The following is a 16,195-nucleotide window of genomic DNA, read 5'->3' on the forward strand; positions in this document are numbered from 1 at the left end:
TTTGTCTATTTTAGGCGTTTAAACATGCTCATATAGTCCTTTGTTATTTTTAAAATAGAAAGGCTAGTTCTAAAATGCAAGATGACCGACTTGGTAATTATTTATCGTATGTTATTGTAGAAAGTTTCTGCCTGCTTTAAGCAAGTTTTTGTACTTTCCACAAGCCCAGTATACAAAGATTTTGCCCAAGTAGTCCTTGTTTATTGAAAGTTAAATTCCGAAACAAAAGCGTATTTGCAAATACCATGTAATACGCTCAACTTGACTGGATGCAAGAAGGAAGGACATGTGATGCTGCAAACTGTAAGAATCTTTTATTTGTACAGAACATCAACTTGTTTACATTTAATATTTTGAAAGTAGGCTACAAATAATGTTTGTATCACATGCCTAAACATAAACGAGATTGGAAAAAATGTCACGCATGGAGAAAATATAATTCACCAATAATCTGCATGAAAACAATTATCTAATGCAATAACATGCGAAAAAGTTGTGATAATCTGCACTTTGTTGCCAAAAAAATTGTTCCAATCTAGAATATTAACAAAATTCCTATAAATAGTGGCAAAAAATGCTAAATAACCTATTTTTTGTTAATTTACAGGGTGGACTGAATGTCAAACAAAGCTGAAATGACAGTAGAAGAAAACAACAAACCAGTTGAGCAGCAAGAACGAATGTACGTATTTCAATCAATTTTAAAACTTGTATTTTTGGTGACTGCAATGTAGTATGCATGGTTTGATATATATTATATTGTATGTTGAATTCTGATTGCTGCTGTATAGTTACATACCTGGTAAGTTGCTTCTTTAAAGGTGCACAAGCGAAAAATTGTTAAATTAGATTGAACCACCTTCTTAAATCTCCATGCTTATTTTGTTTGCATAAAGTTTTCGTTGATCTGATAAAACCAAATCAAAAACCATTTCACATAATAAGTTAAACCACATCACGGAATTACAATCAAGACATGCTAGCAGGCCACCAAGTGACGACGATGATGACAGAGGTGAAGACGCAGAAGAAACCTCAATTTCAACAGTCCATCATACTCGTCATAGATACAAAAGAAGACCAAGAGTGTATTTTTATATCGGGGGCAGCAATGGGGGACAGTGGTATGATTTCTCTTTTTTTTACTTAATGAAGAATGATAAATTGATAATCAAATGCAAACATGCTTTTTCATGTTTGTGAATTTGTGTACGATTATATATATAGCTTGAAACCCCAAGTCGTTTGTCGTCAGTTTCACTTTTTCGAATAGAATCTGTTCCCACATCTTTAACCACATGTAAAGATACAAAGTTACAGGAAAGCCTGATAACGCAAATTTATTGAAACAGGCATTGAGTTCACAATGGCTGTAGAGTGTTTCAACCACATTTTCTTGCAAATTTGTGCTTTGTCAAGCTAGAAAACCAGCTGGTTGTAATTTACATAAACCTTTTCCATTAGGGTTGACAACTACTTGTCCAGTTTGGGTTGGGAGAGAATAACAGACCGCAACCGAGAAGATTACAAGTTAAAATGGTGTGAGATAAAATCCCACAACAACTACCACAGCTTCAGGGAAGGTTGGAAAAAGTTTTAACTGCTTTACAACAAATTTTAAACCACAAATAATTTTGTTACAGGAACAGCCTGGTATAATGCAGATTATTTAATTGCGCCCTATTGGCATTGAACCAGGCTTATCCTGTTTAAGCTAATGTTGTTATCAATATTGGAAAGGCACTAATTGCCAGGTCGTGTAAATCTGCGTTCTTACAACTAGGAGTCTTCCTTTTTAAACAAATTAATATATTTGTGTTGATTTGAAAGGCGACCAACTCTGCTACCAAATACCAAACAATAAGTTGTTGACAACGAAGATAGGATTGCTCACATCTCTGCAGGAATACGACAGAGTCATGAATAAAGTCAAAAAGGGAAAACCAAGGTTTGCTTTTACTTTTATGTCTTCATTGGTGAAGTCTTTGCAAGATTTTATGTATATTGCAAAGTGTGACAAATATCAGTGGCTTCAGTAACCAGCAATACTGCATGTATTGTTAATATTTTAAACAAATGTTAAAAAGAAAATCATGCCCCGTATGTTTGAACCAGAATAATGCGATATCAAGACTTCCTACCAGAAACATACAGATTGGACATCAAAGATGACAGAGAAATGTTTTTTGACACCTACCAAGGTAAAGCTGGTACATTATGTTTTGTATTATGGACTCACTGCTGCTGTTTAACCTAGATGGTGAGGTTTGGATTTCAAAACCAACTGGATTGAACCAAGGTAAAGGGATTTACTTGATTAGAGGGGCGGAGGACATATCCAAAATACAGTGAGTACACAACCTAATATATCAACATATCCTCCAATGATACAGTTGGTGGAAACTTAATGGAACACATATTAATCTTTGTTATTCAGGGAAAAACTTGCTGAAACTGAGGAAGATATTCAAACTGCAAGAAAACTTGCCTTCAGGGCTCCAATGGCCCGGATTGTTCAACGGTTAGTAACTTTAACTTGGGATATTGTTATAGTTAAACAGTAAGCAAAACAGTAGAAGCTTCTTATGTCAGGAAAAGCAGGTTCAACAGGCTTTTGTACATTGATACATCGTGCTTCTTATGTGTTGTTTCTGTTTTTAGCTTTGAATATTTTTATAATTAAACAGTGAGCAGTGTAAGGTTTTATTTGTTTATACACGAATTTATCCATCAGTTATGTCATGAACCCGTTGCTACTGGAGGGGCGGAAGTTCGACGTACGAAACTACATGTTGGTCGCATGTACAAACCCCCTGGTCGTGTTCTACCGCGACGGATATTGTCGCCTCACATGCATGCCTTACGACCCTAATAGTACGGATTTAACCGGTCATCTTACCAACCAGGTACTTGATCAGTGCTTGTTTCAATCGTGTTTATTTCAAGACCTAACGTCAGGGACCTTGAGAGGTAAAAATGCCAGTGCGAGGACCTTTTTTAAGGTCGCATGAGATTAAAGGGGGGTCCAGGCCTTTGCGCTTAAAATCCCTCAGTTTCAAAGCAACTGATAGTTTTCACGAGGCCGTTTTTGTTTTGTGGGCCCCCTAAACTTGTATCAACCCTGGTGCAACGTCTCCTTCACTCGCGAGGTCACCTTGAGATTTGAAAGTAAATTCCAACAACCTGGAACGTTTTTCTGCATCAACCCTCACCGAACACACCAAATATTACAGGCAATCAGCTCATAACCTTATCGTTCTGCGTTTCAGTTCATGCAGAAAAAGAACCCCTTGTACGAGGAGATCAAGGACGACACCGTGTGGTCGATGGACCGCTTTAACGATTACGTCAACGAAAATTTCCAGGAAAAGAAAAACCTCCCTGAAGATTGGGTTCATACCGTGCTTAGGGTGGGATTTGTAATAAACATGCTAATATTACCTCTTATTAAATAACAAGGTATCCTCACTTATACAACAATTTCAACTATTTGATTTCATTCACTCGGAATGTATCAACTTGAATATGAAAGCGAAGAATCTGCAGATCAACATATAAAATGGACACTGTTTAGTGTTTAAAACGTTTTCATTGATAATTCGGTAATGAGCAGGGTTTTTTTTATCTATTTGTCATTCTGAATCGAGATGATGTTATTTAGTTATTCACCAACAACTTCCATTTGTTAACAGAAACGGTGCCAGCAAATTTTGTTGCAATGTTTCCAAGCCGTCCGACATAAACTTGAGTGCAAACTCGGCTTCTTTGATTTATTCGGATGCGATTTTCTTGTCGATGACGATTTTAAAGTAAGTCTTGGCTTCGCAGACTAATCCTACTTTACAATATCTACAAGGCGCAGTTTCAATACCGGATCCACACCAAGCCTGTTTATGGAGTTTGTGATTGCGCGCGATCGTACACAAATGCACAATGCAGTAACGCGATACTTACATAAATAAAGACGTATCTGGGTTTTTAACACGAACGTAGGAGACTGTCCACGTGGCTTTCCTTTATTCACTTTGCTCTAGTGTGTAAGGTTATTTGCTGCGGCCATGGTTTATTTACGTTTTGTGTGCCATCAGAATATGATCGACAATTGTAAGCATTTTGTATTGCCTCATATGTTCTGGGTTTATAAAACTCTAATATATTTTTACTTTATAATATTTTCTGCAATAGATTTCCCTGCTTGAGATGAACTGCAACCCCGCCCTGCACACGAACTGCGAAACACTGCGAGAAATTATCCCTGGAATCGTCGAAGAAACATTAAGTACGTGTGCAGCCGAATATCAATGTAACGTAAACACACAAACACTGGCGTTTCGCGGAATCTATGACATGAACATGTTTAGTTGTGGGTTTAAAAAGTAACCGTATATCAGAGTGGGAAAAAATGCACTTGTGCGAAACCCTTTTTGGGATATTTCATGAGATTGTAGTGGAACATCAAGTAGATATCCCCAGTTTTAAAGCAAGCAATGACGATCGTGCCCTTCATCTAATACTTAGGAACTCTATAGACGTGGATGAGTTCTTCTGTACTGCCCCGACTGCACCCCAGTTTCGTGGGTTTTGCCGCCCATTTATGCTGACCTTGTTATTATCTTGTCTTTAGAACTATCTCTAGAAATCTTCGACAAGGCATTGAAGAGGGAACGCATTATGCCTCTCGCCTCCCAAGATACCTTCGTCCTACTTTACAACGGAGACATGATTGAGGCTGCTGAAAGGCGCGAGAGACTACAATCAGCTGCAGAGGCGCGAAGAAGGGCAAGAAGTGCACAGCGCCGCAAGCGGTTCGTTCCTGGCCAGTACGTGGTAAGCAAATTATTGGGTAATAGATAGATTGTAGTTTTACCTATGACGTAAGAATCACAACTGCACTTGAATGGAAACTTTCTACATGCACATTAATCTTTTTAGTACCGGAGAAGCATTCCTACAAGTGCTGCCCAAAACAATACCAACGGCAACAGCAACAACAATGGGTCTAACAACACAACGTCAACATTGACAACAATAACAACAATAGCAACAACAACAACAACAACAAGTACACCACCACCAAACAACACCCACCCCAACAACAGCATTACGACACCCACATCTGCCCCAGCTTCCTCATGGCACCCACAAATAACCTTATCTCCGTACAGAGGAAGTCTTTTGCCCTCTTCCACCGTTACTGCCGGTACTTCAGCTTCCCAGATGCGAGTGGTCCAGTCCAAGAGCACTCCAAACGTGGCTTTTAAGCCATTCTATGCGGGAGGTTGGTGTCTTTCTCCGTTCCTTTACTCGAAAACAATTTATTCTTACAATTTTCATTTCTCAAATTATTTTTTGGTAAATTCCTCAAATTTAAACCCATACAATTCGCCGTTAGATTATCTTTAATAAACCCCATCAGATTCCTGTCGTCGTAACCAAATGAACAGAAGTCTACAACATATCTTATAACGCAGTATTCCTAAAACATCAACTGTTTTCGCAAAATTATCACGCGGTAGATAATGAAATTCTTATGATACTTGTTGTGAAATATTGCCGAAAATAAAAGGAAAAAGAGAGGGGGCACCCGGATTTGAACCGGGGACCTCTCGATCTGCAGTCAAATGCTCTACCACTGAGCTATACCCCCGCGCATAAATACGCAGTTAAAAACAAGGAACAACTTGTGTGGACAACAGCACAACGGTGATTGGCATTGTTGCACTTTGATTTTGTTTTGTTTTCGAACAAAAGCTGGCAATTATCGGAGAATATGCTGGTAGCGTACTTTAGAAGATGTCATTACAATTAGTTGTTTTATTAATTTAACGCATTTTATGTTTCTTCTTGGCGATAAACAACAAAAATCCGCTCGTAATTTAGTTGTTTAAAAACTTTAAAACACCAACATTCACAATCCCTGAACAATTACTTACTTTCTTGAAAAGTTTGCTAAAGATAATCAACATTTCTGAAATGTGCTTGATGGTTTGAAGTACCTTTCACATATGTAAGCCCAAGCCTCTTACCGGCCGGTGTTGATGACGTAACAAGGGCACTTGTGTCGTCACACAGGATCTGTTTCGAGTCGTCCTTACTCGGCGCCGAAGTTCAACCGCAAATATTCCCAAGTTGAACCGAAAATAGACACCCACAATACGGCGCTAGAGAGTCCGCGAAAGAACAAAAATAACAACGGAAGCAACAATTACGTAAGTTCATTTTTGCTTAGATTCTAAAAAAGGAAGTTCAGGCACCCTTTATATGTTCTTATGTTACTTTTTACGCCAAGCAACTTGTCTGATTTTGTTTTGTGACAATTGTTAAGACTTTAAAATTGACTGTAGAAGAATTCGGCCCTCAGTTAAACATTGTCTTACTCTCTGTGACAGCAAATTGTTGTAACTGTTATGAATTATGAAACAACAAGCCTCATAATGTATGTCAGCTGATTTGCATTAAGAAAAATCGATTTCGCTTATGTACAACAATCACCATCAGTTTCATCGTTATTGTTTATTGACATATTTTTATATTTTTAACTTTCCACTGTTAACAAGTCATCCTAGTAACCACTGGACCGTGAAAGGAGTAGTTTCCAGCGTCACATCCACGTTTGTCGTTCATTCAGGTCCAGCGAGCTCGTCACGTTCTTCTTGCTCCAAAAAGATGCGAAGTGATGATGGATGATCCGGAAGGTGAAGATGACGAGATTGTAGAAGACTTTCTGCAGGAAGTTGGAGAAGAATTAGGTTTGCGTGACCTTCAATGTAGTTTTTTTTTTATAAAAATGTTATTGCGCCCATACTATTTTCACCACATCAAAACATTTTTTTTTCAATAAAAGTGACGTAAGAGTCTTCATTCATAGAAATTGATTAACTTTTTAACTTAGGCTTAATTCTAAATTTGAGCTATATACTGCACTTGAAAATCCCGGAGGAAAAAGACGTCTTTTTGCCAATGTCGTCAGATAAACTTTTTCGAGAAAACGAATTTAATTTCACTCTCGAACCTCCCCCTCACACAGATGCCCTGGATCGGGAGAACTTCTTCGAACAAATCCTGGAGGAAGCTGAGGAGGAGGAATTGGAAGAAGATGAAGATATTGGAGAGGAAGAGGAAGAACTTCTTGTCATCGGAAGTTGTGATTCCCCGGACACGATCAGAAGACCGAGCGCCAAACTCCCATCCTCTTATCACTCCGGATCAATGGATGCAAGTTCTGTGGCAGGTAGGAGGATAATTTGCCTCATCCACTCCCAGAGTAATACAGTGTTTCGTGTTTCGTGTTCTACTTCACGGAATACAGAAATATTTATTTGTATTCCAACGATTTAGGAATTTGGTGATGATTTTGCATTTAAACTACTTCCGCTACATGCGTTTCATTACGTGTCGGGCGGTTTTTATCTGTGGTCAAATTTACAAGTCAAATTTCTCATATTAATGCATTAAACTAAGTCTGATGTTCAGTTCGGCACGTTTGACCGAATTGGCCGAATCAGGTCCTTAAAAAGGTTCGCAATGTACCGTAAAGACAAAAAGGATAAATTGAATGTTTTAAGTAAAAAAAAATTTTGTATTGGGTCCTGCATTTCCCGGCTGGACCTGCTCTTAAGTTATTCCGTTAATGTGACGATTAAACCCACATTCACACATCTGGGCGTTCGTTTAGGTGATGCTTGGACATGATTAACCATTACATGATGGCAGTCAGACTTTGAAACGTAAACTTCCTGGTTAATTTTGCCGGAGGCATTTGTGACTTCAAAGGTCAGATTCGAAAACCGAGTCAAACGGATTGTGTTGGTTTATATGCTGATGTGAAGTGCGCGGGGGTATAGCTCAGTGGTAGAGCATTCGACTGCAGATCGAGAGGTCCCCGGTTCAAATCCGGGTGCCCCCTCTTTTTTGAATTCTGTGATTAATTGCTGAAAATAAGTATAAAATCTTTTTGTTTTGTACAACAATGTTTCGACAAAACGTAGTGATTTCTTTGTATTTTTGTACTAATGTAAGGTGGTCAAAATCGTTAAATTGATAAACTTTTTTAAAAAAAGAGAGGGGGCACCCGGATTTGAACCGGGGACCTCTCGATCTGCAGTCGAATGCTCTACCACTGAGCTATACCCCCGCACACCTGCTAACACCAGTAACAAAGCACAAAAAGGTGGATTGCTCGTACAGTTAATTTATGACGCAAACTGATGTAATTGTATTACGCCCGAGGCGTGCGCACGTCAGAGCATTGTACAGACGCCAACCCGACCGATTCAACATCCGCCTCGCTGCTTCTGTATTGCGTTCGAACTGTTTGCTCAAACAATTGTGGACGCGCTTGTGAGAAGTTGTCATACGCCGACTGCCTGTTGAACAGAAAGTCACATTATACTTGCTGTATTTGCTTGATTGCAGGCCTCACGGTTATCAGTTTATAATTCACAATTTTAACGACACATTCGTGGACATTACTTGCACAGTACCAGCGCTCTAAACATTATCTGTGGCATTTACGCGTATTTAATGCAAATGTCAGTTTAAATTTGGACTGAAAATCTTTAAACGTGCTATGACGTCAATTTAGTAGTGGGAAAAACTTCTTGTGACCTTGTAATTGTTTTCCTCGCCAGTAGCGAACGGGTCGACGAATTGGCCTCGGTATCCCAAACCCTCGAAAACATCAGTTCATCGCAAAGTCAGCAGGATAGCATCTCTCTCCGTCAAAGGAAATTTCGGTAATTTTTCCGAAAATTTTATCTGATCATTTGAATTTTTATATTTTTTGTAATTTTTCGTGCATTTCAGGACTTGAGGTCCCGCTTCCATCAGTGGGCGCTCCTCATCCGTCCCCTCGTCTCGCCAACGAAGCAATTCAGAAGGTATGTATAAACGTATCAAAGTGCCGAAACCTAACTGTAGTTATTGAAGAAACATATTTAGCTAAAAAAAGCATCGTCATTGTCTTGTTAAAATAGAACAAACAGTGCCTTGTGTGTCTAAGTGATGAACATTTTTACAATTGACTGCGTTAATATTAGCACTAAAAGCCTTACACAGAACACACTTTCGTTTAATTTTAATTTTCCTCGATCTCAGAGTCCATTCCGTCACCCGGCTAACCTGCGGCTCCGTCAAAGTCTCCAAGCAACCACGTGTACGCTGGAGATTGGTCCAAAGTCAAGGCGTGGTTTGGTCGCCGTTTCTATGGCAGGTGGCTGGTTATATTTAGCTTGCCTTTAAAGGTTTAACCTAGATTCTACGTAAGTGGAATGTTGAATCGAAGAATTTCTTCCAACCCGATTTTAATCATTCGCCCTAATGGCAATGTGGGATCCATTAGGTGGATGTATACGATTTATTATAAAAATCCACCATAACGTGATGCAACTTACCGAATAATCAGTTATTTTTCGAGAAGATCGGCCATAAAAACTTTATTGTTGTTTTAGAGCACCATAGTTCGTAATTGATTTTATTGCAATTAATTCAACAGTACACCATTTTTTCAAGTTAGATAGAGAAGTAATAAAAGTTATCAAAACAAAAAGATAGACACCAACCAACACAAGGCACTAAACGACATTGTTTGTCACAGACCTAAATAACAAAACATTTAAATTTTCCAACAACAAACTGAACAACTTCCTCCTTATCGTGTCACGTGATTTGGCGAAGATAATTTTTCAACGTCACAAAAGAAAATCGATTGAGTTTTTAAATAACCGTCGTTTGCGTGTAACTGAGCAGTGATAAAGTGAAGGTGCAGATAACCTTGACCTATATGCGAACGAGAAGACGCAACTCTTTTTTAATTTTCGAAATCTACAAACAGTTTTATGGGCAGCAATGACTTGGTATCAATTGAGAAAAGAAAAACAACACATGGGTATTTCAATACGATATATTCAATACTTACATAGTATTTTGCAACTTGTTCTATTTGTTATGAAATTCATCCTACAGCAACAATGAATCAAAAGAGAGGGGGCACCCGGATTTGAACCGGGGACCTCTCGATCTGCAGTCGAATGCTCTACCACTGAGCTATACCCCCGCGCATAAATTACAACTCAAAAACCAATAAAACCTTTTGTCCCAACTACAGCAAAAGCAGCGGTGATTAACACTGCTCTGCACTGTAACTGTGTTTATGTTTGACGTTAATCTTTGACTCAAGGAAATTATCTTTGTAAAACCGAGGGCTCATATTAATCCACATCCCTTTGGCCATGTGGTCCCAATACATTAGTTGTAAAGCAGGCAACTGCACGTAAATGTCCCCTACTGTGCTTTAAATTTCTTTTTACTTAAAATTCCACCCAAAAATGGATACGTAATACGAAAAATGCTGTTTCATATTTAAATGTAGACATTTCAGATCTACTTTTTAAATTAAAAACAAAATTATGAATACTGTTTTCATGTGTTTGGGTAGAACCAGAAAATCAAAACAGAGGGGGCACCCGGATTTGAACCGGGGACCTCTCGATCTGCAGTCGAATGCTCTACCACTGAGCTATACCCCCGCGGTGGTATCACAAAACAAAAATGTGGTTAGTTTATCTGCCCATGTCGACAACCATTGTTTCCAGTCGATTCGAAAACCATTGTTTTGCGTGTTCCTGATAACAAGGCCCTTTGTCGCGTTTGTATTGTTTATTCAGGTGGTATTTCACACTGTGTGTTCGGCGATAGACATCGTCTGTCTTTCGAGTATTGTTCAGTGTTTATTTAGCGTGAATGGCGATGAACGGCTCAGTCAGATGATCCCTTGTTATCAGCCATTTGACCTCAAGTACCCTTGCCTGACACAATAACAACAATATTCTGACTAGTTTTCATGGTTTAAATCCGATGCGCCCGAAGGCAGTGGTTCCCAACCCTTTGGACCTTTTTGCACAATTATCAACTACTTTTATGTCCTTGTGATTTTATTAAATCCAAACAAAAGTTTACTGACCAGAACGTATTACCGAAATAGAAAATTCAAGAAGGCAAACGTATGTATTTCATACTAGAAGAAAACCCAATGTATAAAGAATATATTGCAGGAGAACCACTGCCATAATCCATCACAGCTGTTGTCACAAACTTGGAGCTCATAAAAGTGGAAAAATCTTTCCATCGTCTGGGAAACCAAATTGCGTCATCTCCTTTTACAAAGCAATAAGCCGCAGTTCGTTAAAAGTGGTCACCTTTCTCGATCGAACAGTAAATTGCAATCGATTTTATGCCACAAACGCGATCCATGCTAATTGAATTACTCGGTATATTTCGTGTGAAGAACGGCCTCTTTCAGTATGAAACCAAACCCGAAATAAATGAAGTTGGGGTTTGGGATGATACACCTTCCGGTTTCATTGATTGTGATTGGTTGGGTTTGTTGCCATCGGTTACATGCATCACATACGTAACAAAAACGTGGGGAACCCCCTTTCCAGGAGCATTTCGGAAGATTTTCTGTGTGAAAGTATATGTGGGTATTCAAGTCGTGATATCATGTAATTCATTTGTGTTGTGCTTACAAGGTAAAGGACCTCTTCATTTGGACAAAGGAAACGACAGAAACCGAAGAAATAGTACACTGACCAAATTGAAATTAATTAATGCTCAAAGTACGTTTATCTTTATCACTAGAATACACTTACATTACATCTGTTGTAAGACCGGTAATTTTTCTGGGTCATATTTTATGCCCTTGTATGACCTCCGACTGAATTATGCAAATTTCAAAGTGAATTTATTCACGGTTTATTTAAAATCACTCGTTAAAAATAGAGAAATGAAATACTTTCAGTCCTGTGTAAATCGCTTACTTATTCCTAAGCAGCTTGTACTTGTATTTTTCCCCTTAAATATTTGCATATTAAAGCGCTTATTTGAGTCGAAATCCAACGTTACTGTGTTTAATTTAAGGCCAAGACCAAGAAGACACGCACATTCCTTCCACACTCCTGTACCTGGCGGCGGCTCATTTACAAAACCAACAACAAAACGGGGCGGCACCAGATCTGGAAAACACCGGATCTCTGGTGGTCGGGTCAGGGCCGGTTTTGACAAAAGACCAGAATTCAAACCAGGCAAGGCACACCGATCACATTGTTGTGCAAGTTATGGAATGTGATTTAGTATTTGAGTCGAAAGGTCCTTATGTGATGTTGGATAGTGAATGTGACATAGGTATATGTTTTAAATTAAGTCTGTAGGTGCATCCATAATGTCCTATTGCATTTTTTTAACTCCCAACTATTTGAGACATTGTCTGACCGCGTAAACATCAACCTCGGCCGTCACACAAAAAGGGTACGTTTTACACCGGCAACCTTAACCTTTTGCAGAAGAACTCCTTGCTTTGGAAAAGCAAAGCCCTCGCCGACTCATCCACTCAAACATTAGGTCGCCCACGAGCGCCTCATAGTGGCGAAGAGAAGGTCATTTGGAGACTGAGGTCGCGCGCTAGCGAGGGAAGCAGAACAGATGGCAGTGTCAGTCCTACGTCCCCCACTGGTTGGCGGCCACAAAAGATAGCTTTGAAGGTTCCTGTGGTGACGCAATCTCCCGGGTTGATTTCCCCGAGGAAGTTGGTGGAGTTTTCCTCGCCGCGAGGTGGCGCCGCACACCGAAAAACGACCAATTACACGCCGGCCTCGTACAAATCGAGCCCACGTGACAGCAAAGAATCACCACGTGACATCGACGACCAATCAGAGGCCACAACAGTCGCAAAGAAAAGTACCGCCCTTGCGAAAGTGGTTGCCGTGGCAACGGCAGCCCCAACTCGCCACCGTCCCAGCATGCACGGCTCCGAGGGTAAGTCCCAGGCTTTGCACCCTAACGATATGGACGAGGAGGTGGCTCTACTTGCCCCCGGCTAAAAACAGCCGCGGTTCCATCACTGTCACGTTAGCGCTAGTGCGTTTTGCGTTTAATGTTTGTGTCCATTAAAATTTTATGCTTGATTACCGCCCGTTTCCCCGGCCGGATGAGATTACAACAACTCTACCGTCATTCCTGCGCCATCCAAAGAATGGTGAGTAATGACGTAAACCATCAATGCGAATTCCCTGCCAGCAACTTTATGTTTTGCGAACTTAGAACCGTTTCAATTCCAACGTTCACACATTTCTACCCAAATTATTGAAGCTTTCGGTCACAAATTCGTAATTCGTCAGTGACCATCATCTAATTTCTATACAATTTCCTACACTCTTTACCTACTTACCTTCCAGACTCTTTACCTACACAGAAAACACGTGCATGTTACGTCACAATAGATCATACAGTGTTGTCACAATAGCAGCTTGTTGATGCATTGTGTGTCATTGTTGCAACATTGTTCCATTAATAATCCCGGAGGAATCATCATGTCGGCATTTTATGGCTCTACGGCACGAAAATGCATTAAAACGATGTCCCACGGCCAGCAATATGTCAGTATTCAACATATGATTGCATAAAATGGTAGCATATGTTGTACGTAGCACGCTTATATTATGTCATTTATTTCTTCCAAAATTGTTGCTTTAGCCAGGTATTGTGTTGATGTTATGTTACCTAAAGTTATATTTAAACCTTATAGCTCTCCCAAAAGTCACTGTTCCCTTTTGCATCTGTGCCAAGTAATGATTTGTGTTGTTTGCATCCGAAACACTTGCTTTGAACTTTCTCCTTCAATCCAACTTTCCAAATTTAAGTGTTTTGTTTTTTTATTTCGTAAATCGAGCTGTGATTTTTAACAATTGGATAATTACCCTATTTGTATAAATCAGCCACATATAACTGAGTTGAGATTGTGGTGGAGTATATACGGCATTATTTCCTTCTGTTCTTCTGGCACAAATTATCGTTACTTTTATTTACCGACGGCGAAACGTCTGTGATTAAAAAGCACACGTTTAATTGTGCCAGAAGAACAGATTAATTGAATACAATATGTCTAGCAGCAACACAACTTACGGTAATATAGTTGTATACGATCCGTTAGAATATAGCAGAAGCACAACTTTCAATCATTCGTTACTTTGAAGGAAGTATAAGCACATGGCAAGCAGTAAAAACTGAAACTTGGCGTGGAATTGTGTTAAGGGTGGAAATGATATAAGTCTTCTTGCATCTGAAATCTGACCGTAGGCTATTGCATGCTGAATTCACTAACACTCCTATCTATAGTTGATTGTATAGGTATCCCCTTCACAACGTACAACACTGTAATACAAACATAATTCGGTATTTAATTCCGAATATTTTCTGTTATTACGGATTAACAGTTTTGCTATGTTTTACATAAGCTTACACAACTACGCTACACAGGTTTTCTTTATAATACGACTTATTGATGTTACTCGCAGTTTTAAACCTATGAGAAAAGAGCGTAGACTTTGCGAAAATATTACGCGCACCGACATTGCAAGGGTACTTGTACAGAACTCCACACAAGTATGCTATCTATCTCAAACTTAACGATAAACAATGATCAGTAGTTCCCTCTATGCGCATGGCGGAAGTGCTTTTCCATCACTGTCACTTAACTTCATCATCACAATAGACCAGGCGGGCTATTGTTAACCTTCTGGCCTTCTATACACGTTTAGACGTTCGTTCTGTACGCACGTTTGTGCAGGAAGTGGGGGATATGCTGTTGAAATGGCGGCGGTGGTACCGTGTCAGGTTAGGTTATATTTTGTACACAACGTCAGGGCTGGTATAAATGTGTAGTAATCTTGATCAACATAGGTGGCAGTTGGTTTGATTGGAGGTCTGTTTATAGCTGTCAGTGAAGGGAGGGGAAATGCTCACTAAGATTGCGATGATTCACCGAAATGTGTAACATTCCGTCTTATTGTGTTGTGCGCAGAGACTAGATGCAGGCAATTAAGAAAGGCAGCTTAAGCCACCTATAATCCAGTGTGTAAAAGAGAATGACTTTTTAAAATTGTGTTTGTCAATGCAGTGCCACAGGTGTTATAAACCGGCACAACAATTTATGTCAGGAACTTGACTCATAGCTTTATCAATCTTCAAGACGAACAATTATAGCCCATGTAACTACTACGAAATTCATTTTACAGACGTTTCGATTGTAAGTACACTCATTCTCAATATGAAAGCAGGCGAGCGTACGAAATTGAGGTGAAGTAACGATACTAATACCTCCCAGTTCTGATATCAAATGAACCGAACGTCGCTCCTCAATGTTCTTCATGTAAATTATCATCGTGTTGTGGGGCTTCGGTCTATCGCGCTATTCACGCTGAGTTTTGTTTATGCTGATCAAGTTACCCTCTGAGCAGCAACGAATCATGCAGGCGTTAAAGGCAAGTACTGTAATTGGCGTTGATAACGTTTAGGTCAATAGCTGTAACAGCAGACTTATCGAAAAACACGTTGGTAGATTGCAGGGTCAGAAAAGTTTGTCAACAATCTTCATTTTGGCCATAGTGTGCTTAAAAGTGGTTTATTGAATCTGGTGGTTTACACATAGACTGGTAGTCAACGGAGCGATGTCAACTACACAGGACCACATGTGGAGTTAGCCAAGTTTTGCGACAAAGTGGAAGTGCCTCAACTTGTCAAGTTTTTGCCTGGCTGGTTAAGGCAAGGCCGTAGCAAGTCAATGTTAATGTTTTGAAATAAACTTAAACGCGTTTGAACCTGAAGATCCCGTCATATTATAGGATCGCGTTACAGATTGTAACACAAACCACAATCACAATGTATGGGAGGTGATTGCCACCGCTCGATTGGTTTCAATATCGCACGGCCCCGTCAAACATCAATACATTGCCTATAAATTGGGTTTGAATTGGCGCTTGGGTTATGCATGCCTTGTCTTGTTGTGGAAAACTTTCAACCAGTAAACCGTTGTACTCAAATCATAGTACAAGTGGAGGTACTTAAGCAGCCTACTAACGCACCAATAAATATATTTTATCAGTTTGGCATAAATCCCACATTAACCAACACATTTTTGAGGGAGTAGAGTTGTTTCTTGTAGCTCACACCGGATCGTGTGAGCTATGCAACAATATTAGAAGGAATTAGATGTTTTTTAGCATAGGTTTTCGGTATTTTTGAAAAAGGCGCCACTGTTACGCTGGATAAGAAAGTTTGATTAGCATGGTATAGAAGCTCCATTCAAACGGTTTCTTGTTCGTTCATGACGACCTTTGGTCCGAATTAATTGAGAAAAGCCTTC

General features: G+C 39.6%; 1 protein-coding gene and 5 non-coding genes across 6 annotated transcripts; 2 read left to right on the forward strand and 4 right to left on the reverse strand.

Moving 5' to 3' along the window:
* The first annotated feature begins 174 nt into the window (after positions 1 to 174).
* LOC145901688 (uncharacterized) lies at positions 175 to 13,870 on the forward strand. The gene is made up of 23 exons (XM_082989449.1): positions 175 to 303; positions 608 to 682; positions 975 to 1,124; positions 1,465 to 1,583; positions 1,831 to 1,948; positions 2,116 to 2,201; positions 2,258 to 2,348; positions 2,438 to 2,521; positions 2,735 to 2,906; positions 3,270 to 3,410; positions 3,693 to 3,809; positions 4,186 to 4,279; positions 4,625 to 4,827; positions 4,933 to 5,278; positions 6,073 to 6,209; positions 6,629 to 6,749; positions 7,028 to 7,231; positions 8,631 to 8,735; positions 8,806 to 8,879; positions 9,097 to 9,211; positions 11,529 to 11,615; positions 11,917 to 12,080; positions 12,339 to 13,870. The coding sequence occupies exons 2-23, from the start codon at positions 618 to 620 to the stop codon at positions 12,873 to 12,875; spliced, it is 3,330 nt and encodes a 1,109-aa protein (XP_082845575.1). The 5' UTR covers positions 175 to 303; positions 608 to 617; the 3' UTR covers positions 12,876 to 13,870.
* Trnac-gca (transfer RNA cysteine (anticodon GCA)) lies at positions 5,576 to 5,647 on the reverse strand. Its single transcript has one exon. It is a non-coding gene; the product is annotated as a tRNA-Cys (tRNA).
* Trnac-gca (transfer RNA cysteine (anticodon GCA)) lies at positions 7,835 to 7,906 on the forward strand. Its single transcript has one exon. It is a non-coding gene; the product is annotated as a tRNA-Cys (tRNA).
* On the reverse strand, positions 8,063 to 8,134 carry Trnac-gca (transfer RNA cysteine (anticodon GCA)). The gene has a single exon. It is a non-coding gene; the product is annotated as a tRNA-Cys (tRNA).
* Trnac-gca (transfer RNA cysteine (anticodon GCA)) lies at positions 9,983 to 10,054 on the reverse strand. Its single transcript has one exon. It is a non-coding gene; the product is annotated as a tRNA-Cys (tRNA).
* Trnac-gca (transfer RNA cysteine (anticodon GCA)) lies at positions 10,455 to 10,526 on the reverse strand. The gene has a single exon. It is a non-coding gene; the product is annotated as a tRNA-Cys (tRNA).
* Positions 13,871 to 16,195: the final 2,325 nt, after the last annotated feature.

This window comes from Ascidia mentula, chromosome 5 (genome assembly GCF_947561715.1).
Source record: "Ascidia mentula chromosome 5, kaAscMent1.1, whole genome shotgun sequence".
Lineage (NCBI taxonomy): Eukaryota > Metazoa > Chordata > Ascidiacea > Phlebobranchia > Ascidiidae > Ascidia > Ascidia mentula.

What these genes read in the sequence shown, in the direction of transcription:
- LOC145901688 (XM_082989449.1), top strand. Translation starts at nt 618, where the DNA reads ATGTCAAACAAAGCTGAAATGACAGTAGAAGAAAACAACAAACCAGTT. An exon ending in ATGGCCCGGATTGTTCAACG is followed by an intron (nt 2,522 to 2,734) that starts GTTAGTAACTTT and finishes TTTATCCATCAG; the next exon opens with TTATGTCATGAACCCGTTGC. An exon ending in GGTCGCCGTTTCTATGGCAG is followed by an intron (nt 9,212 to 11,528) that starts GTGGCTGGTTAT and finishes TGTGCTTACAAG; the next exon opens with GTAAAGGACCTCTTCATTTG.